Genomic DNA, 25,644 nt, shown 5'->3' with positions numbered 1-25,644 from the left:
CAGAAGCTGAAACGAAAGAGGAAAGAAGAAAGAAGAGAAGTGAGCTTACTGCCAGAGTAAGTGAAACGTGACCAACTTTGTGCTGTGTCACCATGCTGTTGTACTTTATTTTATTACTTTTTTGTAGTTGTAAAATAGACTTGAGTTCAAAGCATGGTCACGTAGAGCATGTATTACTTAATACTATGCACATATATTTGAATGAGTTTGCTTGAAAGTTTACATTTTATTATTTCATTCCAATTACTTATGGTTAACTACAAATGACCATTTTATAAAGAAAACATACGACCATGACAAGACTGTCCTCCCATAGAAAATTACCTCAGGTTGTTTGTGCATGCTATTTATTACGACCCGGGCTTTCATTTCTTTTTAAGTGATTTCTGACAGTCATGCAACCTTAATCATAATACTACGTGCGATATGTTTACATACAAATGTCAACGCCCTCCAGTGGTCATTTTAAATATGCCGGGAGCAAAATGGTTAAATACAGGAGACAACGTCTTGTTTCACATTTCAAAGCAACAGTCAACGTTCTTTTAACCATGACATGTTTTATAACCTTTACTTTAAGTTTATCTATGCATGATAACAAAGATCCCCTAACCTAAACATTTATTTTTCCCTTTAACCTTACAAAGCTGATTTAAAATCTACTTTCTACTACTAATCTACAACAATCAAACATTGTAACTTTAAATTTAATTGAAAAAGTTAGCAACTATAGCTGGTGAACATAGTGGAGAATTTAACAGCTAAAAAAGTGTAAATGTAAAATATTTATAGGTACACGTGCACATGCAGGGATTCCGGTAAATGTACTTACCACACCTTTAATTGCTTATTCTGTGTCACAAAAGTAGTCATCAGATGTGAATCATTTTCCATAATGTGTTTATAGGCAGGAAAGGCATCTTCCTTTGAATGAGATTTACTATTATGTCTGTTCTCCATAACTAGGGTTAAGAGAAGACCTTTATTGCACTGGGAATACATTTAGTTTAAGCTTAGGGAAGAGCATTTCCAACTTTAACAACTTTACGAAAAATGAGATAAGGATTAAGAATTCATGACAAAACAAATTCCTTGTTGTATGTGTAAAAAATCTTCATGAGTCAGGAAGATAAAGGTAAAAAAAAAACTCAAAGTACAAGAAGACTGATTCAAGCCTATACTAATAGATATGAGTGAATTGAGCTGTCAATATTAAATGTATCACAATTAAAAAGAGCTGTTTAGCAGTTGTTGGTATGACTACCAAACTCTTTCACATCATTATGGATGATTTGTTATGTCTTTAATGAGAAACAGAAACTTTTCTGCGCACTATTCTAGTGAAGCAACCGGCTGACTGCCGGCCACCTGGCGGGCTGTCATAATGTGATCCCATCCAGGCATCCTATCTGTAAATAATTTTTGTTTTTGTGTGCTTGGCATTGCTGGGTGCGGTGCTACCAAGCGTGGATACTAATGTCACCATAAGAACATGCAGACTTCCTGGATGTCACCTCTGTTGACACTGTCAGAAATATGCAGCCATGGAAAAACACACCCATCTGTAACCGCCAGTCAGATGAGAAAACTGTAATGAAGTTTGAAAGCAATCATGTACTTAGTCTATACTAAACAATCATACAAGAGCCGACAGTAAGATACACGTCTCTACATATTCAGGATTCGACCCGCACTTCAATTACAATGTTTGTACTTTAATTTCTATCATCATTATAAACTTGATTATGGAAGACAGAGAATAAAGGGCAGCTATAATTAACTTGTCTTCTCTTATCGCAGATAATCAAAGAGTCATGGTAAGTTGCTGAACAGGTCTGCATGGTTTGCAAGAAGTTTGTGTTACACTCACTATCTTTTTTTTACAAGGGAGTTCCTTGATTGCTTTTGCAAGTCATTAATTAAACCCTATGTCCATATGGAGCACTTCGTTTCTTGGAATTAAGTCAAACACGGCCAATGTGGCCACCTGCCAAGGGTGCGGCTTCTCACCCCTGGTGTTGCCTGAGATATTGATGAAAGGGATATCAAGGCACCGATAAGGCCTGGTTGTGTTTGATGTGGTCAGGATGAACAATGACATGTCTAAGACTGAGGTCCCAGACAGAAAAAGGTCCCAGTGGAGGGAAGAGAAGGAAGTTACTCCAAGTGGAAGGCTTTGTGTACCTTAGGGACAAAAAGATCATGCAAGGGAGCACCATAGAAATAAACCTTTAAGCTTCTCTTTATTCTGGATAATCTTATTAAATTCTTTGGTTTTAAGGCAGTTCTGTATGTATGTTGACTATAAGACTGTTGGACCAACTCGTTTACTTAATATGATGAGTCAATAGTGAGAGGATCATCTGGAGTGCTTTAGTGTTTGCAGTGGACCGTGGAACTGAAGAAAAAATCGCATATGTCAGAAACATCAACTTTTTATGAGCTGATAAAAAACACTCCATTTTCAGCTGTGACAATGCATTTTTCAGATATTCCAGATAGGTTTTTAGCTACAGAAGTGGGAGAATTATCTCAATTCAGCATCAAACTCCATCACAACTGAGCGAATTCTGATGAAGACAGCAAATGCTGTCGAGAGCTCCAGAAAAAGTAAGTGAACCATGGCTTGGATTTTCTTTGTCAAACAGTTTGCTTGTCCTTGCTCGAACCCAAAAAAAATTAGATTAGAGCCCTTAAGGGTTGCAAATGGAGGTGGTTTTGCCACTGTGGTCGATTTTGTTCAATACTCACATATATCTGTATACTCAAATATAAACTTTTATGCTCAGTCAGTAGGAGTATTGGTTTTGTGTAATTATCAGGCCCAAGTGTCAGTCGTGCATCAGTCATGAGTGAGTCAGGGGTCATCAGTGACATGTCAGGGGTCTCCTCAACTGATAAGACCCATCGTGTCAGCATAGAGACAGCAGCAGCAGATGGCGGGTGGCATGCATTTAATTTACAGTGAATAGGACTCCTGAATAACATGTGATGACATGTGTCTTCCTGCATGTTGCCTTACACCTCCATAAAACAATGCTTTATTCTTCTTGAAAAGTGTTGAAACTGGAAGCCCTTTCTTCATGCATACATGCACACCTTTGAATGAAATGAGGAAGCTGTGGAAAGAGCTGAATTCCTGCTAATTCTGCAAAGAGCTTCTAAAATGGGCTGGACAAAATAATTGACACCTTATAAGTAGTGATTGAAGTAGTATTTCAAGCAGACTATCGTGTTCAATCAGTGCCACAGGTGTCTAAATCGTATAATATTTCACTCAGCCCTTTTAAAAGACATAAATGAGGTGTTTGGTGTCATTGTGTGAATCACACTGAACATGGATCAGAGGAAAAAACAAGGAGTTGCCTAACGAGATAAGGAAGAAAATACTTGCCAAGGTAAAGACTCCAAGCAGCTTGATGGAACATCAAGCTGTGTGACCACAGTCATATAATGCATAAGATTAAACAGAGGGCTAGATTGACTCATCAGTCCCAAGGAGAACTTCAAAGCAGGTACAAGATGTCTAAGATAAATGCAGGAAGACTCCACGTTTGAAAGAGAAACATTAAAAAGCCTGACTACAATCTGTTTAGATGCATGTTGACCTGTCATAAAATGTCCTTTGCATGGATAAAAGGAAGAATGTTTTCTGTATGTCACAACATCAGCTGCTCCAATAGCACACTGATCTTAATCACGCATCTAAAAGCCAACAATGAGAAGACAACACTGGACCACTCTGATCTTAATGCAACTGATCAAAAGAGTCAAATCTTGCTGAAGGCATCCATCAAACCTGAGAGCCGGAGCAGTTTGTTCAAGAAGAAACCATCAGCTGAGATGAAGTCTTATTAGGTGAAACACGACAGTGATTGTCTCAAAAGGGGGCAACATTTTATGTTTAAGGTCCATTTTTTTAAAAAAAATTTGAAATAAGTGACATCCAAAATCAAAAGCAATGTGTCTGTTATATTACATATGGGATAAAGGATAGTGGGTTCCAATCACTTCAGTTTAATTTTATTCCAAAGAAAACTTTTTTTCTTATTTAAATTGAAGGTTTTGGCAGGTCTGTTTAATCTCATAACATTCTCATGGCATGTAGCTATTGCTAGAAGTTGATATAATGTATTTTACATGATCCTCTGAATGCTTTGTGTTATTATTGGATTTCATTTTTAGGAAAGACAAGAAACGCCACGAGCCACGATGATTCATCAGGACAGAATACGGAAATGAAAAGGGCAGATCCAGAATCGGTCTTTCTTTTTTTTTTTCTTCAATGACTCATCCATCAAACTTCGCAGGGACTGTTGTGGATTTCCTCTGTAGCTCTTCTGAGAGTGTGAATGTGTGTTCTGGGTGGATGAATGGATTCTTCTTCTCAGCTGTGGAACTATTACATAAATCCCGGAGCTGTCCTGTCCCGCGACCGGCCGAGGTTCAGTTTCAGTTTGAGGAATGCTGCTCCTGACTTGTTGCCATGTAGGTCTCTGTACATGCGTATTACGCGCACGGTGTTTGCAGTGTAAAGAGTTGCAGAGTCATGTTGGTGCAGAAATTCCTCAACGCCACCATCACAGCAGCCTTTGGACGTCTGCCCGCAGCGACGCAGAGCTCCGACGACATTCACAACAACTCGGCACATTTCTCGCTTTGACGTGGGGGACGACAGATTTGCTGGTTTCCGGAGAAGACAGAGAGCGGAGAAACACATCCTACGGTTGGACGACTCTTGCGTAAAACTCCCCCCGAGGTGGTTTCTGCTCCGTGTACTCGTGTGGTTCGGAGTTTGAACAGCTGTCGTTCAGGTGAGTGAATCTGCAGCTGTTCGGATTTAAAACAGTTTCACACGCTGGGTGGACGCGCCCTTTTGAGAAAAATCTCTGATCCAAGACGATTCTCGTGCGTTTGTAGTCTTACAGCAGCACTTGTGACACTATGGGAACAACATTCTTGCACAAAAGCCTCTCGTAGTTTGTGAGTTTGTCGTTGACCATTAGTTTATTTCCTCCCTCGTGCGCAGACTCCTAACGGAATTGAAACTGGTTTTCTGTTTTGTGTATATTCTGTAACTGAGGGCTGAGTGCCGAATGGAGCTGCTGTGTGGTGGTTTTTTTTGTTGTTGTTTTTTTTGCCACAGTTTAAGCTGCTCTCATTTGTTGTGTTTTAGAAACCTCCTCGTGAATTCAAGAATGAAGTATATAAAGTCCTGAAAGACTTCAATCAATAAACGGTTTTCAAGTAAAAATGCCAAACATTCTTCACACCCAGCTGCTCCAGTGTGACCCATTTTCTGGTTTGGGCTTCTGTATGTTATTGTTTAATGAATTGGTGGTTTTTGAGTGTTTGTGGCAAGCAAGCAAACCTTTTAAGAACGTCTCTTTAGGCTGTCAACAAAAAAAAAAATTTTGCTTTTTTTGTCAACAAAAAAATTATATAAATTTGTCATTAATCTCCATTCATCTGTTGAATATTTTCTTGATTACTTAGTTAAATAAGAAAAAAAATGTAGATATAAAGAAAACTTATTATCATGTGCCTCAGCAACCACTTTCTTCCTTGAAATCTTATGACTGTCAGACTTCTTGCTTGTCTGGTCCATTACTTGATGTTGTCAATCCAGGTTGAATGACTTCCTTCTACATTTCTTTCAAGCACAAGGTGTTCCAGTGTGTCATCAGTTCCTAAGATGTGCCCAAAATAGCAAAATTTCCTTTTTTGATAACTGTTTCCAGAAGTATTGGTTTTGTCCCAATCTTTTTTTTTTTTTTTTTTTATGAAATTGTTGGATTTCCTATCAGGCTATAGTATCCTAAGAATCCATTTGTCTACATCTCAAATGCTGTCAGCTTCTTTTCATCAGTTACTTTAAGGGTTTATGTCTTTCAGCCATGCAATGCTGCTGGCCAGACGAATCTCTTGAGGCTGCGTATCTTGGTGGCCTTATTTCCCTACAGCATTTATTTTTGTCATTTAGTTCTGCACCAAGCTATGTGAAAAAAATATACTTGTTTGATGTAGACTTAAGCTTATACTGCAGTTTTCCTTGCCACCATAACTTTTGACATGTATCAACAATCCAAACTCGGCAGAGATTTTTGCAACACAGTTGAGAAGTGCTTGTAGGTCTTCTTCGGTTGACTGTGTCATCTGCATATCTCAAGTTACTCATGATTGGAACCATCATAACTTCTTGAAACCAAGTAAAACATTCAGATAGCTTAGTTGTCCAACTGTGTCAAACTTGAATCTCCAGGTCATTGCCTTAAAAATCCAAGTGTCAAACATGTATCAAAACCATCCCACAGCTACTTTTACAATCATATAAAATAGAAACTAAGAGAAAAGTATTCGATTTGATTAGCTGCAACCATCAAATTTGAGGTTTTTTTGCTTGAAAAATGACGTGACTATTAATTTTTTTTTTTTTATTATAGTTTAACTTTATGTCCTATTATACTTTAGTTTTCTCTTGTTTTTTAACAATTTTCTGACATGTTATAGACAAAATAGTTTATGATTTGAGTTTGAGAAAATAAGTGGCACATTATTCAAGATTAAAAATAGTGATTGCTTAAAGGCCTGGAAAGAATCCAGATCAAGCTGCTGAAGAACACTAAGAATATTATAACCTTTTTTGAGGTTGTCTTGCATTTATCAGCACATCATCAGTCAGTCATCAGTGCAGTGTGCTCCCAAATGTGTTTGTGCACACACTTTTTAAGATGAGGAGGTATTGTCTTTGTTTATTTGGAGCACTGTGTATTTATTGATTCTGATATGGCATGCCTTCAGTCAGGAGGTTTTATTGAATAACTGTAGCTCCAAATTCTCAAATGTTGTTTTAAGCTGTGTACTAAGCAACACTTGGCAGTAGTATCTGTTTATTAAGTGTCTTCAGGGGACACTGTTTATTTCCTAAATATCAACACCTCAACGTGATCAGCTATTATTTTTTAAATGTGTGTATCTTTAAATCTTTAACTTAGTGCTTCTATGTCACTTCATCCCTCCTCTAATGGAGCTTTTTCAGAGCAATAGAAAAGAGCTTTTGTCATCAGCAACCTTTGACCCAAATCGGCTAAGATGGTATGAAGGATGACATGCCAGAAGACTTTGTGTCACAGCTGTTACAAAAACCTTTCAAAAGACGTGTGACCATTACAGCTTAGCACTTTTAGACATCTTGCTTTTAAAGGTTAAACGAGAGAAGCTTCACTCCTTATACAACGTGCTACATAACATGTCGTATGTGCGGGTCAAAAGCTGACTGCACAAGCTGGAGTCAGCTGATTACTGTGCTGTCCTGTATGCAACTGGCCAACAGGAACAGCCTGTTAATGGTTAACTCCTTTTCTCTGCCTCGCTTGTTTCGTCTTTACATATTCGGCACAAAGCCAGGCCTCTGATTTATGAAAAACGACTCCGATGCTAAAATCAATGTTCCAATGATTCTCTCTTTGTTTTCGATGTTAAAAGTAAAAACATTTTAGTAGATAAACACCGTAGATCGCCTTTTTTAAATCACTGAAGCTATTTTTTTTTTCCAGTAATCTGCATACTTCTTCCTTTCAGGCAGCCATTTGAGAAATAAATGCGACTAAACCAAACAGTACTACCACCTGTGAGTTTAGTGGTCAGGACCTTGGTCAAACTACCCTTTCAAAATCTGTGTGAAATCAATAAACTGGTCAGCTGTAGTGCCATTGTTCTAGCAGTTTTAATGTGACCTTAAGCAATGCTTTATATAGTAATCAAGCTTCACGCACTGTTTACACAGTAATTCACTGTTAACCCCCGTAAAGTCTGATCAACAGACAAGGCAGGGCTGGAGTATTCAAGAACAATGCCCCTTTATGGAAAACTACGTAGCTCCACGGAATTAAAGATTCCTCAAACTGATCTCTCTCCGTCCTATATCTTTCTTCATCTGAATGCAGCCATTCTACTCCCGTCATCTCTCCTCTCCCACTTTGTTTTTCTTTCTCTTACTCACTCTATGTTCCCCTGAAAATCTCTTTGTGCTGCTCTCTCTCCTTCTCTGTCTGACACTTTTGGTCATATGACCAGCAAACAAGCTGGCTGGCTGGCTGGCTGCAGGGTGAGATACGAGGCAGCCCCAGGCTGAGTGGATTTGATTGTGCAACTCTGCAAAGCTGCACTCTTTTACTCCAAAACTACCCTTTTGCTTTTGATCAGTAGAACACCCCCAAAATGTGGGTACATTTTTTAAAATTTTATTCAGACAGAAAAGCACCAAACTGTGATGTTCTGTGAATAGATATCAAAGGGTCTGCATTGTTTTGTCATAGCAGGATCAAGGTTTGTCTCTTTCATGCTAGAAATGGATCTACTACTTAGATGTCTATTGAGTCTAAGGTCCTTTTTTACTCAGATAAAGGCACTGTAGCTAACAGGCAGCATAACAGAAGTCTTTTCTTGCTCTCTAACTCGAGAGCTGATTTGTTCTGCTTCAAGCTGCGGCAGCGAGTGACGCTGTGGAATGCAGAGATTTAATGTTTGCTGGACAATCAGTTGGTCTAAGTTTGCTGTTTAGTATAAAGAGGCACAATACACGTCGATATCCTTCTATTTCTAGGGAATTCTACAGCCTTGCAAATGTGAAATAATTGCAAATACCTTTGAATTGAATTAGAGATTGGTACAAGAGTGCAAGTGAATAGAATAATGTTTGGGAGTTTTATCTTGATCATTTTCAGACACTTGTTACAGAAATGTACTGCATATTTTTCTTAAAACTAGGTGCGCACATTGGTTATTAGCCAAATGTAACTGATTCAAATAAACCACAATTTATTTATGAAAACCTGTGTTCACACTATTGGGCGAACTGCCCACTCTTTTTAGGGCCACAGTAATCCCTGGTTTTCTGTCATCTTGCATACAAATGCTCTCAATGACTTTTAGCACTTTGTATCAGCAGCTACTCTGAGGTTAGTAATGAAAATCAGAATAGGGAGATAAAGAAGTCCAACATTATTACACACATTGTGACTGTTGGACCTTACTGAGCAGTCATCCACCGTTTCTATTCCTTCTGGCAACGTGGTCAAAGATGTAGTGCCTCTCAGACTAACATTTGAACGCTAACAGTTCACCTTTTCTTTCTTTAATGGAGCCTGACTTACTACATTACATTACAGATAAATGGCAAAAATGTCTTTTCGCTTTCATGTCGAGCGTTAAAATGGGAAGACAATGCCTACCTTAGGACGTATGGTCCTATAGAGTGCCCTGAAAACACAACTTATCGTTTTAGTAATGGGTTTTATTATAGGTTGCTTACTGGTTGTGGTTTCATATTTATCAGATATGAAAATGGTGTCGATCCTCTCACCTAACACTTGGTAAGAAAGATTTATGCATGTTCCCCATATCGACAAATTGCTTTAAGAAAACAGATATTAAGTGATAGATGTAGCGTTATCTGATTTTTGTTGTTGTTGAATTTCCTCAAATTGATGGTTGATTGATGGTCAGGTTGTAGTCGTGAATCAGATATTTGCCTCCGTGATAAATACTTCTACCTGAGGGGCATATTAACTGTATAATATAACAAGACTCTTAATTTAGCTTTATTAGAGACAGGTGCATCGTTTATAACCCGTATAATTATTTAAACTGACATACAGTGCTGACTGTGCATTCAGGCAGCTGAGAATTGGGAAATTTTCCATTTGGGAACATCCTACTTCCTATTTGAGAACGTTCCCGTGAGGACAACAAACAGGCAACATGCCTGCCCCCTGAAAATCTGCTCAATTTGTGCAGTCAGAATATGGAGAAGGAAGAAACAGCGTCTTCAGGAAGGAAATGGAGCTCAACATTATTTACACACTACATTTGTACGCATTTTTAACATGTAACACAGCCAGCTAACTAGGTAGGCTCGGCTAACAGAGTGTGGCTATTTTACTTTATTTTCAGAGCTAGTACATCTCATTTTCACTACCAACACTAACCTGTCAAGTGACATTCAGCGACATGTATCATGACAGATGCTCCCATTGAGTAAGTGGGAACATAGAAGTGAATGTGATTCAGAAAAAAACAGTCGGGTGTTTGGTGAGTGGCAGCTTCTGGTGTCTGGCAGGAATTCATTCATACCCTCTGTTGCTTTAAATAGTGTGAATGTGTGTTCTGTGTATGTTTATCAGCCGGCTGCTGTCTGCAGAATCTCAGTCACTTCTCTGTGACTCACGCACTGAGTGTAACGGTCTGAAGTTTGGCTGAGCCTTTTAAAGTGAGCAGAGAGGAAAATAAAAGAGTTTAAACTCGAGAACTTATCAAAGGGAGAAATAACTGATTGAGGTAGAACTGCAATGATTATTTAATTAATGGATTATTAGATACTTTGATAATCAATTCATTGTTTTGCTCATATCCTCTGGTTTCAGCTGCTTCATTAATCAAGACATTAATCAGCAGATTCATTGATAATAGAAATATTAAATAGTTATTTAAAGCCATAGTTTTTGGCCTAATTTGAAAAATGGCATTTATCCACTCTGTCTAAATAAGTGTCAAAAAGGGATTTCAAACAACATTTGTCCGAAGAAGTACCCCTTTTTCCAGAATTCAGTTTATAAAGATAAACTCCTTTATCATGCCTCAGGTTGAAGCCAAAGGGAGTCAATTAAGCTGCTCAGGAGAATTTAAGTAACCTAAAGATTTTACAACCTTCATTATAAATTATCTGTTTGGAGACTGGACATGACAATCTCTTGCTTGTACAGGTTGTTGAAGAAAATCACTTCCCCTAAGAAGTCAAACTGAAAATAAAGTGACCGTTTCCTTCGGTGAAAGCTGTGGCATGATACACTTCAACAGTGTACATCTTTACTCTTTAGTAGCAAGGAAGTGAAACTTGAAGTGTGTGACTCACACACCCGCATACAAATTACTTACACAAGGGAATAACAGCATATTCATGTGATATTTTGATGCTATTAACTTCTTTTGTAGCCTCTAAAAATTAAGAGTTTTATTAAACTTTCTCTGTTTTGTCTTCTTTTCAGAATAAACATCCCAACAGACAGAGTCAAGGAAATCCCTGTTACACGCATTCGTCAACAGCTTCCCTTTCTCCTGTGGAGCACTAAATGGCAGAGGACTCTCTGAAATGTCAGCATGGATTACTTTCAAAAACCCAAAACGTAAAGTCTGGACCAACAGCAATGTAATGATTATAGTTTGACTCGTGCTTCGGGAGCTGTCTGATCTTGACACAAGTGCTGTCAGTCATGTCGCAGCCTGGATATGAGGATGAGCGAGTATTATGTGGCCGTGAGTTTGTTTCTCCCCTGTACATGTGCAGAGAAATGCATGATCTAAGCATATTTGTTGCAGCAACTATCTTTTTCTGTGGATTGTATGTTCTCCCTGCTGGGTGTGATCACTGATGGATGGTTCTATCAAGTGGTTCACGTCCCTAATTTCTTGGGAAATGTCGACATACTAAAAGGATTTATGTGTTAAACTGTCGGCAATAATGGAGCAACTGAGGACATCTGCTCAGTGTCGCTTTTATATTGATGAGTTGAAGACCAAAAGAATTTCCTCTGTTGGAAGTTTAACCCCAGTGGGATAAGAACTACAAACCCTGAACTGTAGAGGACTGTATGACTGAACAGGGAACAAGCCCTCGTCAATGAAAAACTGAAGCTGGAGTGACCCATATAGTTATCCCAGAATGCATTGCCCCATGAGGAAGAAACGTCCCACACGTGACTCAGATTTCTCAGCTATCGTGGTTCCCTCCATGCATGGGTCTGGGTATCTGGACTACACCGTGGAGAGCCACGCTTCCAGATCCCTGCAGGTCATGGACGAGTTCAGACAGCAGGAATTGTTGTGTGACCTGGTGCTACATGTCACTTACAAGGAGAGGACAGTGGACTTCAAGGTAACCGGTAGTCTGAACTATTAAAATCGTAATGCAGTTTGTGTCAAGAATGATCAGAATGAATTTAATTTTGAGCATTGTATAACCCCAGGACATTTTCTGTACAGAAAACAAGTGAAAAATTGCAATAATGAAAAATAAGAACTGTGAGCAAGTAAACTTTAGTTGAGTGGGTTAAAAGGAGACTGACATCAAGCTGCAGTAAATACAACAAAAGTCCATTAAAAGCTACTGAAAAAAGAAGTGAACAAACAGCAGCAAGATCCTCTCACACCAGCGTCTCAGACTTTTTTTTCCCATTATTTCTTTAAATATTCAAAATTTTGTGAGTTTGTAAATTTGCATGTATTAAACTTACAAACTAGCAGAACAGTACCAAGGCCCGAGACTGAGAAAAAAATACCAGATTCGGTCATTATTGTTAAGTCTAATTAAAAGAGTACTTTGCCTTTACACATGCACACTCTGACACACACTCCTTGTAGTCACAGGATTTATTTCCATTTGAAGATGAATATACTATCTTGAAGACAAAAGGAACTTTCAAGTTTCCATGTGTCGAATTTAGGGGGATTATTTTGGTAGAAATGGAACATAATATTCATGATTTTGTGAAAGGAAAATATAAAGCTTTATGGTTGTTTTTTTTTAACTTCATTTTAATTATTTAGTTTAACCTGTACTTTCGTCGTCAAAAATAATCTATTTACTACAATCTGTCAGTTCCGGGGCCCCAAAGCAGACATCTGTTTGTCAGTCAGTCATTGTCCATTGTCACTAAACACACTTTTTTTTTTCCAGGTGCACAAAGTGGTTCTGGCCTCCTGCAGCCCCTACTTTAGAGCCATGTTCACCAGCAGCTTTAAAGAGTGCTTCGCCTCTGAGGTCACCTTGCGAGATGTCTGCCCCCAGGTGGTGGGAAGACTTATTGACTTTGCCTACACCGCCCACATCATAGTGGGAGAGAAGTGTGTGCTGCACGTTCTTTTGGCTGCCATGAGGTAAACATAAACAGCAGCACAGTGAAAACACGTTGAAAACACATGTTTGGAGAGTGAAATGCCTTAAATAACAGTTCAGTTATACTTTTAGATTGAGAATATAAAGGGCAGTAAGAATTTTCCCTTCTTGTATGTTATATTCTACAAGGTATCAGATGGAGGACGTGGCCAAAGCATGTTGTGATTTCCTCACTAAGCACCTGGAGCCGGCTAACGTTATCGGCATCGCCCGCTTCGCAGAAGAGATCTGCTGCACAGAACTGCACCAGCGGAGCCGAGAGTACATCAATACACACTTCAGTGAGGTAAGGCCCATGACACGTGTGCACTACAACAACGTGAGAGAGACCACGAGTATTCATACTCGAAGTAATGCATGTTCACACACATACCTGTGGACGTGTTGTAAGCATTGTTGATGTTAGTGCTGATGTTTGACCCGTGCGGTTTCTACTTCTAAGGGCCCCATATTTCCTGTCAAGCCAGAGAGATGGCCACATTGGGTCCATCTGTGAAAATGTGGCATGAAACGTACATGTGGCAACTCTGCACTGCGGAGTTTCTGCTGCACAAATGTCTTTTGTTTATCATCTTGACTCGCACCGGGTAATAGTTGTGGCCTTATGGCTGGCAGCTGGATTGTTCGGTCTCATTAAGCAAAATATCAATTGCAATCAATTGCAACTTTGATCTATTCAGAATAAAATGGCCATTTTATTTAAATAAATCACCAAAGAAGCTCCAGAACATTGCAGTTTTTATGTTTTTTAATGCATAGTTAATTAGTCACAACTTTTCAAACAGAATTATGTCACATTACATGCTGTACTCATATGTTATGATAACTGGGAAAAGTTTACTGGTTTTCCAAGACCGCTGATCTGTCTTGGACAAACTTCGCACTTGATCAGTGCGACTACTTCATACTTGTGTTTTACCGATATTGCACATATTCGTGATAGCAGTATTTCCACGTCACTTTTTGTCATGAACATCATGGAATCACTACCTTTTTTAAGTGTGTGAATCTCTGAGTTTGTGTCTCATCTATATTTTTTTTAATCTTAAATCTGTCGACTCGGATTAATGGAAGTGATGCTTTGATTTGAAAAGTCTGAAATGTCTGTCTGTCCTAGGTGACCAAAGAGGACGAGTTCTTCAGCCTGTCTCACTGCCAGCTGCTGGAGCTCATCAGTCAGGACAGTCTCAAGGTGCTCTGTGAGTCTGAGGTGTGTGGCATTCAAATTACTAGCTAAAACTTGCTTGGCATCCCTTTAACAAAAAATATTTCAATCACAGTATGTTTGAATTCGTATCATCGCATACTTTCAATACATGTTTTGTTTTTAGAATTTTTTTCAATAGGTGATTGTACTGTTTGGTAAAATATAAGCGTAATGTGTATTTTGCACTGTGATGTTTCAATTGTAGGCGTTTGTAAATGTCAAACCATTACAGTAACATAACAAGTCACAGAAATGTGCCCAAATAGTGAATTTGAGCTGTAAAGTTTAGATTTTCTGTCATCATAAATGATCTGTTATTATCTCAAGCTATATGAGAAAAATACACCTAAATGAATGTGCTCAAATGATTCCTGATCTGACAAGACTGCCTGTAGATTAACAAATCGCATATTGATATGTTTCAATATAATCCTTATGCAGGTGTATAAGGCCTGTACAGACTGGGTCCGCTGGGATATGGAGGGCAGAGCCCAGTACCTCCATGCCCTCCTGAATGCTGTTCATATTTATGCGCTGCCTCCCAAGTTCCTGAAGAACCAGCTCCTGTCCTGCCCCATCCTCAGTAAGGTAAACTGCAGCCTCAGAGGATGTTTGCTGTCTTGTTACGTAAATGTCAGTCAGATTTGTACTCGCAAAAGAAAGCGAACATTCGCTGTTGGTATTTCATCCTGGTAGTGTCCAAAAATGTAAGTGATATATGAAAAAAATGTTTGCTTCCCTTAATAATTATCTACTCCGTTACCTACTTTTTGAAGGTTTAAATTTTTTGGCCTTTCTTTTAACTCCAGGCAAACTCCTGTAAAGACTTCCTGTCTAAAATCTTCCAGGAAATGACACTGAGGAAGCTTCCACCTGCACCAAACCGAGGAACCCAACTCATCTATGTGGCCGGCGGGTAGTTATCATATGTCCTCAGCAAACAATGCTGCACGCTAATTCTCAGATACTCTGCAGGCTACAGAAAATATTTTGAGAGCTATCTCTGATATTAATAGTCACAAAGTAATTACAAGACAACACTTTGTCGTGGTGATGAGCTCAGACTGCATTTTATCATGTTGAATGCACATCATGAATCCAGAAAGTGATGCAGTCTGCCATCCAGTGGCTTTTAGCAGGTTACACACTCTGTCTTACAGAGGTGCCCTAATTTCTGGATCCTCCTATTCTTTAAAGCTTTTCAAACTGTATGTTGACTTAGTTTTCTCAAAAGCAAAAAAGTATGCTCACAGTTTTGTGTTAAAGTTTTAAAGATACAAAGAAGAGCAAATCTGAGAAATCTAAATGGACGTGACAAAGTTTTCACCACATCTTTAGGTTTTTGTAACTAATGTGGTGATATTAAAACTAGCGGTAAAATGTTTTTTAACTCAAACTTTGTCCCTTAAACTGTCTTTACGTAATTAGCGGTCATGTTCTGTTTTATAGACCTGTTTTATAGGATGATACTGTTGTAAAAGCGCAGAAACAAACAGGGTGTTCAGTGTGTTTTTGGTTGACATGGAGGAGAAGATTTTTTATTTTCACCTGAATTACTTTCTGAAGCAAAGTTTGTGTCCATTCATGAATCAGCATATAATGTCACTATCCCCTTCGCCCTCTATCTGAAAGGGTTTATATTATTTTTAAAGAAAAATAAAGCAAAGTTTTTCATTGTAAAATCTCTTCATTCTCACTGGGCATTCTTCTGGTTAACGACCCGCTCACTGTTTCCTTTCCTATGCTCAGATACCGGCAGCATTCACTGGCCCTCATGGAGGCTTATGATCCCAGGAGGAATGTCTGGCTGAAACTGGCTGACATGGGAATTCCGTGCAGTGGTCTTGGAGCCTGCGCGCTGTTTGGACTGCTCTACACTGTAGGTTGCATTCGTTCTGTCACACCACCATTGAAATAAATTGTAATCTCTGAGTAATACTCAAATACGGGGCACAATGCAATAAACTCCAATACAGTTATATAATATATGAGATATACAAAAGGGAGAAATAGTAGTTTAGTTTATTGACTGCATATAAAAGTGGACGTAGCTTCCGGGTCTGAAAAATTAGGCCAATGTCGAAGTGCCATAAACTGCAATACCACCGAGGGCCACTAAGGGTTGGCTCCAAAAAGCCTCCGTCTCCATAGACTCCCATTCAACTTCTTTCATGAAATACAAAGTCAATAAATTTTGATAAAAGTTCTTTTGGTGATGTTAGCTAAAGTCCCCCCTTCTTGGTAGTTTTCTGGCGGTCCATCTGAAAATAATCCCGTCATTAATTAGAAAAAAGACCTCAAAAAGATGTGTTTTTGGCGGCGTGTCTGTTTGATTGACAGGCCTGTGGTGCAGCCAGGTTTCCGCTATCGGTGGGCGGGACATAGTATTGTCGGTTTTCCAATCAGATTGAGTCAGATCTGCCGCTCACTCCCCCAGCTCGTCCAAACATGGTCACTTCTGGCTCCAAACCACTCCGAACTGGCAAGATAGCAGCGGACGAAATCCGACCTCATCCAAACTCCATAATGGTAGTTCAGAAACAAATGGTTGATGTCACTGTTGGTAATTTTTTTTTATTAACCAAGGTTGGAGGCAGGAACCTGTCACTTCAAAACAACACGGAGTCCAACGCCCTGTGCTGCTACAACCCCATGACCAACCAGTGGAGCCAGCGAGCCTCCCTCAACATCCCCAGGAACAGAGTCGGCGTGGACGTGGTGGACGGCTGCATCTACGCAGTCGGAGGTTCCCAGGGCTCGATACATCACAACACGGTGGAGAGGTGAGGCATTTTGAGGTGCTCAACGGATATGTTTGAGGATCTACTTATTTAAGTAGGTACTCAAAAAATAATTTGATTTTAATGACATTTTATTTCCGAGGATGAAGGTAATGAGCCCATATTTTCTCTCCTGTACACACTTTGTTAGGTTAAGTGCAGTTACCTCAGTGTGAGTATGGATAATGGCACGAGAGAGCTGAAGTGAATAGCTGCCATTCAGCCCAAGGAGCAGTCAAGAAGTTTGCAGGCATTTGCCTAATTAGACAGAAACATGAGCTCTTTAAAAACATGTTGAGACAAACTTCCAAGGAATGTCAATTTTGTAGGGAATGTTTTGCATCTTGCTGCTGACAGAAATAGTTTCAATGCTGTTATAAATCAGATTTAATCAGTGAATTAACAAAAAAGAGAAGTCCTGAGAATGACAGTTTGTTTTGATATTATTAGCTTTCTTTTCTATATCTAAAGAACTGTGCTTCAAATGCAACCTCGATCCCTATTGAAATTAAAAGGTATAGATTTCTAAAAGATGCGAGTCACAAGAGAATTATTAGAACTCATCACAGGCTATCTGAAAGTCTTCTCACAAGAAGCTGCTAAATATAATAAAAGCCAATAAAACGATTAAAATGAAAATTCAACATGAAACCCATCAAAGGAGATTAGAGCATTTATAGTAATAATAGTTGGCAGAAAAGGCTCTTCTCCTTAGGGTGCTTCCCAAATGAATCCCAGCAACGTGCAGGAGAGTCAGCGGGGAGTTGTACCTTCCTGCTAAATAGAGATTGGGCTTTATAATTTGTTACTGACTGACTGACTGACTGCCTTTGCTGCAGATGCATATGTAATAATTTCAGTGTTCAGAGCGCAGGGTTATTGTCAGCATGATGACCCAGGACTTTAATTTTTCTGCTTTTCTGGAGGGCACTTCGCCATCATTGGAGGGCAGGTGATGTAATATCAGCCAGTCTCCTATCAGCAGTTTAGAGCTGAAATACACTGTGCTAACAACTGAGCCAACATGCTTTTAATCATTAACGAGTCAGAGTACATTCAGTCCAACCTGCCTCATCATGATCCAACTCCTTGTTGTCATTGTCATACCTTGTCATACCGACACCAAGTCATTGTTTCAGGAAATACACGTATTTGCTCGCATTAAGGTTTGCTCAGCCACTCTGAAGGGTGGACCAATCAGTGTACAGTGGGGTTGCAAAGTGTGATGATGATGAGGATGATGAAGTGAAGCGTTTAAAAATGTAGTTCCAACAATTGCAGTGGAGTTAGAACTACATGAAGCAATGCGAAAAGTTTTACCAACACAAGCAAATATTAATGAATTGAAGCCAGAGTGAGAACAATGCTTCTGGTATTCTCAAATTTACTTTATGACGTCTGCAATGGCCACTACAAATATGGTGTTGAACCCTGTTCACACTGGGTGAGGGTCTCTGTTGTTTAAAGCTTGATGAGTTCTGGTGCACAACACTGATGACGCATGTTGTCAATGCAGATTGGTTAGAGGCTGCTCCAGTAGTTTTAAAATTAACCAGAGGTCTACGCTCATTAGGATGCAATGAATGGAAACAAGCTCCAATGGAGCATGGATAGACCTGTGTATTCATGAGTTCAATTTAGTTCTGGTAAGACCAGGCTGGAAGGCTAAGGATAAACACTTGATAACAGAGGAGAAGTCAGTATTTCTCAGTCTAATGGTAAAATGAACATGTTATACTTTCTGTCCAAAAAAAAACAAGTGTAAAAGCTACACATTGTGGATTTACAAGAGGGTTGTTTTTCTGTAAATCCACTGCTTCTTTTTACACAGAATTTTTCTACAATTAAATAAAAAGATTATGTGTTGATTTGTAAACTGAAGATGTCCTGCTCGGAAGATTTTTTTTTTTTTTTTTTTTTTTTTTTTTTAATCTTTGGCCGAGTCAGGCTAGCTGTCTCCTCCTGCCTCCGGTCTTTATGACAAACTAGTTCTTAAAGCCCAGTTTTTTTTTCCAAAGACACCATGTTCACAGTGAAAACTTGATGTCTTTTGAGATGTCTGCTGGACTACATGTGGACTTTCTTATCTCCGTCTGCTGTCACTGGTGTGACAACATCTTTGGCTTCAAATAAAGCTTGTCGATAGTTACCAAGCACGGTTGCCAGCTTAACCTAATCCACTTAAAATTGACTGGCTGGTGTAGATTGAGAAGGTTACTGCACATATCCGCTCTCCTCTGGCTCTGTTTAAAGTTTGCAGCACTTACACATTAATTTGATTATTTTAATTGACTAACATGTATTCATTAGGATGTGTCAACAGATTACCAGTGTTCTGACTACTGTCCTTGCACTGCACAACTGCTACCTGGTTTGCAGGTGGGATCCAGAATCTAATCGATGGTCCTTTGTTTGTCCGATGTCGGTGGCTCGCCTGGGAGCCGGCGTGGCAGCGTGTGGGGGGGCTCTGTATGTGGTGGGGGGGTATGATGGACAGAATCGCTGGAACACTGCAGAGAAATACCAGCCGGACACGAACACCTGGCACCAGCTGGCTCCCATGAACACTATACGCAGCGGACTGGGTGAGTGTGTGTGTGTGTGTGTGTGTGTGTGTGTGTGTGTGTGCGTGCGTGCGTGCGTGCGTGCGTGCGTGCGTGCGTGTGTGCGTGCGAGCCTCTCTCTTTATGAGAGCCTGTTAGGGACTTAGCAGAACTAAATGTGGACATTTTAGTGCTTTGTTTAGTTCAATTAAAATAATGGTTTTAAATTGAGTGTATGCAGGTTTTTTTTGTGCTTCTTGTGTGCTTAGCTGGAAACGGGTGGAAACAGCTAGTCTTGTGTTGTCCCAACAAAGTAAAATCTGACCTATCAATACCGCTGAAGTTCACCATTTAACATGTAATTTTCGGAGTTACCATTTTTTTTACACTTTTTACACAGATTTAACAAATTAATATATTGCATCCCTCTCATACTATTTCCCTCTCGCTTCGTTTCCGCAGGATTGGTGTGTGTGAACTCTTACCTGTATGCTGTCGGAGGCTATGATGGGCGGAGCCAGCTGTGCTCTGTGGAACGCTACAATGCAGCCAGGAACATTTGGGAGCCCAGGGCCTCCATGCAGCACTGTCGCAGTGCACATGGAGTCGCAGTCCATCAGGGACGCATCTTTGTCCTCGGTCAGTTACATTACTCATCACAATAATATTATGAGAGCTTGAGTAGTCAATGGGAGCTGGACATGTAGTCAGAAAATAAACCATAAGAGTTCGTGGTCGTGTTTTGTGTACTATTTTTGAGGACACTTATGTTGATGACCACTGACCACCTGGTATGTTCTGAATCAGCACATGAACTGTTCCATATATTTAAACCCATTCTACCTTTTCACGAGTCTGAGGGAAAAATGTTATTCACATCTGTTAGGTCAGATATTTATACTAGAAAAACCTTTAAGATTTTTTGTAAATGCCATGACACTTGCAGTTCTATTGCAGACATGTCGAAGAATAATAATACAGATTTATTAGATGATTAAATAATTATGATTGACGAGTAGACAAGTTGGTATATGTGATTGTCTGTTACTACAGTTTGGACTGCGCTCTATTTATAATGTGGCTCAATAACTCAGTGTTGTATAATTTAATAGAGTAAGTATGGTTCAAATGTTTAGAGTAAACGGATATGCAGAGGTAGAAGTAACAAACCACATTAGTAAATTAAATCAACTGCAAATCAAAAAGTAAAATTAGAATTTTTATAAAATAATTTTACTAATCTATTGATAAACTGAGAAATAATTGCTTACTAACGGATTATTTGAATTCCATTAATCATTGAAACATCTGTTGACCAGCTCCCTAATTTGTTTAACAGCTTCATTAACTTTACTCTGTGTGTATGTGTATGTGTGTGTGTGTGTGTGTGTGTGTGTGTGTGTGTGTGTGTGTGTGTGTGTGTGTATTTAGGAGGTTTTAACCAGCATGGCTTCCTGTCCAGCGTTGAGTGTTACTGTCCAGACAGAAATGAATGGACGTGTGTCACCGACATGCCCATCGGACGCAGTGGCATGGGCTTAGCTGTTACCATGGAGCCCTGTCCCGGCAGCCTGCCAGAGCAAGAGGAAGAGGACGAGGATGGAGCCACATAGGGGTGAGGACCAAACTGGTTGAACACACAAAGCGGTGCTGTTTTTCTAAAGAGTGCATGAAATAAAAACATTCCAAAATAAGAACTTCTTGCCCTCATGGATCTCGTTCGTATCGCATCGTGGAGAACTACAGATTTTGTCTGTATGGGAACTTTGAAGAGGAAGAAATGTATTTCTACATTTGCTCCGGGATCAAGTGAACAATTGGAAGCATGAGTGTGACCTCACAATGAACAAGGTGCTACAGATGTAATCTCAAATAATAGGATTATTTAATGAAATGTTTTTCTAAATTTCCCCACCGTGGGACTAATAAAGTCCAAAATTTAGTGTTCAGTTTTATTTACAAAGTGAACTTTAGTGTCCTAATTTCCAGTTCGTCTCTCTGGATTACATCTGTATCTACACATCTGTTTGAGCACTTTTCTCATGTGTCCTCCTCATTTTGTGCCAATATAGTTTCACCCAAAGCTGCCATTTTATAAATTGTATTGATCTTTTTTTTGTGTGCAATCATTATATTTTGTGTCTGAAAATAAATTGAATAAAATATGTAAATTATAAACATTTTATCTGCAGCGTTTGTTCAGCATTGCAATTCAACATGCTCTCATATGCAGATGTGTTTTACTGACCTCTTGTGATCTCAGTTATTGGGACGCATCCTCAATGTCGAGTATGTAACAGCATATGCACGACCACTAGATGGTGGAAGAAGTCCAAAAACATCTGCACACTGCAACAAAAAAATATTTTGCCTGTGTTTTTTGGTTCGCTGTGTAAAAAAAACTCCTGTCACTCTGACAGCTTAAAAATAATAAAGCAAAAGAATAAGGGCTCTAAATCTTTTCACATCTCAGTTCCCAAAATGATATAACATACAGTGATATCCTGCTTGGATAAGGAATATTTCTCCATGTTTTGTGGCTCAGAATAGTTGGAGTTAACCAGCCGAGCCCTCGCAGAAGCTTATAGTCCAGCAGTACGTGAGAAACATAGAGGGTACTGGAGTCACTACGGTGTTAGTCATCAACTGCACACGTCACTTGTGTGTTTACCAACCTCCCTGTCTGCACTGCTGTTCTGTTTCTCCTCCATGTCTCACCTGCAATTATCCCAGCAGGCCTCCACAGAAGACAGTCCTGGACAGAGCTATTATTCAAATAGTGCCTCAGTCATCTCATCACGTCTTCTGATGAGATTTCTGACGGAGAAAGCGAAACCAACATGGAGGAGGAAAAGATTTCATGTTTTTTTGTTTTGTTTTGGGGTTTTTTTGCTTTTCTGGAATAATAGGCTGGCAGGTGATTATGGTCTCCTGTTTGTCTTTGCCTTTGAATGTGTCTCAGATTTCAAACTAATGAGCATTCATTGCATTCATTATTGACACAGCAACCTGTTGGGCGATGAGCAGAAAGGAGGAAATGGCAGAGTTCTGTTTTTTTTGTGTGTGTGTTTGGGCCCCAGAGAGTGTGAGTGGAGACGGGCGACGGTAGTAGAGGGCTCTTACTCACTACTTAGAGCCCTGCACAAGAGCAAGTGACTCACATGGCGAATGCATGACGCAGGCTTCTCATACACGTTTGCACATGGATACACGAGTATACGTGTGTCCATACACAAACACATTTGTTCTTTATCTGTCACATGCAAAACATGCTCGCATATATGTGTGTGTGTGCGTGTGCGTGTGCGTGTGCGCGTGCGCGCGCACACTTGTGCAAAACAAAGCTGTCTGTCTCTTATTCACAGGCTGTGGAAACAGATTTGCCTCAATGTGTTCATTGTCTCACAAGGGGAGGGGAATAAAGAAAGAGATGTAGCACTGTACAGCAGGGAAATTTGCCTTCCACAGAGAATCAGTGGAGGAAAATTAGTACACACACAGATGTAGCCGTTGTACAAGTCCATCTTTTGCATGCTCACTGCACTAACGCTGAACAGTTGCACAACCCCAAGGGGAACTGCTGCAGGAGAGAATCCTCCTCTGACAGAGCAGAAGAGACGCAGGGACTGAAAAAAAGGCTGCTGCCATTTATGAGAACTGTAAAAACAATTTTGCTATATTAATTATTTGGTCCACAAAACACCCCCCCCCCCCCCCAAAAAAAAAAAAAAAACACCAAAAAAAAAAACAGATTGTCAAACAGGGACTTTATAATGTCAAATAAGTCATTACTATAGTGCATAGTGTTGCACAGTTGCACAAACTGACAGAAAAGAACAAAAAGGAGGCTAAAAAACACTTGTTGAGAATGCATATGTTATGCCCATCTATATTCAGATGTGTGGTCATGGGGAAGTGACAGAATCTCAAAGAGCTGATCTGATCATCAATCATTGCGTAACAGGGCTTACAACAACACAGCCTGCTGAAATGTGCATGTGGAGATTAAAAAGGCTATAGGAGCTTAGAGATGCTGTGAGTAACGTACAGTATGTTGTAACACGTAGCTGTTGAAGCCTGTTTCAAGACTGTTGTGGGTGAAGGAAGCCTGAAGGGGCCGAAGCAGCCTGTTCCATCACTGAGTATTACAATAAGGCTTATCCTGTTGGATATAGCTTATTCTGCCTTATTCAGATCTACACGCAGGCAGGAGGTAGAATCAAGGCTCTATAGGATCTGAAGAGGTGGGGGGGCTTTAACGCCAGTGGGTCTATAGCTAGATGTAGGTAGGTGTGACCTTGGGAAGTGATGACCTCATCAACATCCCTGCCTGCAAAGCTAATCTGTTGCATTCTGAAGGATGCTCCTACGATGGAGCCACCCATGAAGGTGACATTGGTGAGTGGGCTGGTGGCGTGGAAACACACCCCTCGACAAGGCACACGCAAACACATTCAAATGAGAATTGCAAGCGCACAAATGTATGTGAGTACTGTACATGAATGCAAATAATGTGAGTCATTTGACGTGGACACAGATTCGTGTGCACACTTTTACTGAACCGGCTGCAACTGCATGAAAGTTGTGATGTAAAACCTTTTGGTTTACATCAGCTGTTGACCCAGATGCCTGCAGCAGGTGTTTCAGCACGATGGTGGTTAAAAGGTCAGACTGCTTTCTCTAATCTGACCCCAAATGTTGCAGATTTTACAATCTGAGGCCAACACATGAAATTTTGCACATTTGTATTTACCTTTATTTATTTGTCGGGGAAATGTTCTGACTCAACAACCTTTTCCTATTCATGTAGAATAGTTTGACATATTTGGGAAGCACCTAACACCTCAAGAGTCCTCGAAAGCTCACAGCAGTTGCTGCCTTAGATAAACTGGGTAACTTTAGCTATGACACTACCATTTATGACAGCATCTTCTTATAGTATGTGCATCCTTGCCTTCTTCTCTGTCAACAGATGCCCTTGAGCTAGGCACATCCAGCTGATGCAGCTGAGCAGATGAGTGAAGAGCAACCAACAGAAGACAGACTGGCAAAGCTGTTAGGTTTGCTTGTGAGCAGAATGAGTGGGAAGCTGAGCATATATGCGTTATGTACTGAGCCAATACACAATTGCATACGTTTGTCAAGCAGTTACACACTCCATTTAATACCAGAGAAGAAACAGTTCTTGAGTGGCATTAGCTGAAATTAATCTTCAATATTTGACGCTCAGACCCCTATCGTTTATGTATCTAATTTAATTTCCTGTTTTAATTTGTATACTTACAGACTGAGTTTGAGAAAATGTTGTTTTGTTACCTTTATGGCCCTGGCGGAGGCAAATACTCGGACGCATACACGTACCTGCGAGCCTTCACGCTTGCACGCACATGCGCGCCTTTACGCATGCACACCCACAGAACTATTGTGGCTCCCCACCCACATCTGAGGCATCACATTAACAGTCGCTTCACCTGATGAAGGTTAGGGTATCATCTGCATTCATAACATCTGCAGGACGTGGAGTCGACCAATAACAATCCCTAAAACTGAAATCAGCAGAAGCTTTGCATACAAACTAAATTTCACGTTTGTTTGTTTGTTGACAGATCAAACACGTAATGCAATTTTAAAATGGTATTTGAATATATTCCTTTGGGTGTTTACACAGGCACTCTACAGTGAGTCCATGGTGACTTTAAAGATAATGTAGTATCACTATGAAATTCCTCCATATCATCCCAGGAGTTGAATGTAGTATTTCTGAGATCTTTGCTTTGCATAGTGTTTAGAGTATTATTGTAATTATATGCAGAGAGACTGCTGTTGTTTTTCCGTTAGTGATGGGAGCCTGCCTGTTGTGAGCATGTAGTGCGGCCGACTGGTCTGTGTGTTCCCTTCAACTGTGTTTCTCTCAGACTCAGAGGAAAGCATGAGTGGGCAGTTTCAAGCTCCCCTCTCGCTGAATTGATTCTACTATGGGTCCTCTAGAAACACCGCTCTGAAACACAGGGGAGCTTAACTCCAAGCTATTCTTTATTTTTACCTCTTTCGACACTTTAAACAGGCCACTTTTAACGAATTGAAGTTTATATTCTTGTGATGCAATTTGTGATCGCGCCCAAACGCACGCACTCGCTGGTGACGTCTGCTTCCCTGAAAATG

General features: G+C 39.9%; 1 protein-coding gene across 2 annotated transcripts in view; it reads left to right on the top strand.

Moving 5' to 3' along the window:
* The window catches only part of keap1a (kelch-like ECH-associated protein 1a), a 21,699-nt gene extending 32 nt beyond the window's left edge, over nucleotides 1–21,667 (top strand). The window contains exons 1-13 of one of the 2 annotated variants that reach the window (XM_069152593.1): nucleotides 1–56; nucleotides 4,186–4,814; nucleotides 11,046–11,932; nucleotides 12,734–12,933; nucleotides 13,082–13,238; nucleotides 14,070–14,162; nucleotides 14,601–14,747; nucleotides 14,969–15,075; nucleotides 15,909–16,038; nucleotides 16,746–16,942; nucleotides 19,319–19,524; nucleotides 19,945–20,121; nucleotides 20,914–21,667. The exon at nucleotides 1–56 is cut by the window's left edge and continues 32 nt beyond it. In XM_069152593.1, coding sequence (XP_069008694.1) covers nucleotides 11,720–11,932; nucleotides 12,734–12,933; nucleotides 13,082–13,238; nucleotides 14,070–14,162; nucleotides 14,601–14,747; nucleotides 14,969–15,075; nucleotides 15,909–16,038; nucleotides 16,746–16,942; nucleotides 19,319–19,524; nucleotides 19,945–20,121; nucleotides 20,914–21,095 — 1,809 coding nt within the window. In that variant the 5' untranslated portion in view covers nucleotides 1–56; nucleotides 4,186–4,814; nucleotides 11,046–11,719 and the 3' untranslated portion in view covers nucleotides 21,096–21,667. Of the gene's footprint in view, nucleotides 57–4,185; nucleotides 4,815–11,045; nucleotides 11,933–12,733; nucleotides 12,934–13,081; nucleotides 13,239–14,069; nucleotides 14,163–14,600; nucleotides 14,748–14,968; nucleotides 15,076–15,908; nucleotides 16,039–16,745; nucleotides 16,943–17,090; nucleotides 19,525–19,944; nucleotides 20,122–20,913 lie in introns of those variants that run through there. The other variant, XM_069152594.1, reaches the window with a different exon arrangement.
* The last annotated feature ends 3,977 nt before the right edge of the window (nucleotides 21,668–25,644 follow it).

This window comes from Embiotoca jacksoni, unplaced genomic scaffold (genome assembly GCF_022577435.1).
Source record: "Embiotoca jacksoni isolate LCO1_2020_lvr unplaced genomic scaffold, fEmbJac1.0.p SCAF_18, whole genome shotgun sequence".
Classification (NCBI taxonomy): domain Eukaryota; kingdom Metazoa; phylum Chordata; class Actinopteri; family Embiotocidae; genus Embiotoca; species Embiotoca jacksoni.
The sequence above is the reverse complement of the archived record's forward strand: the minus strand, read 5'-3'. Positions and strand labels throughout refer to the sequence as shown.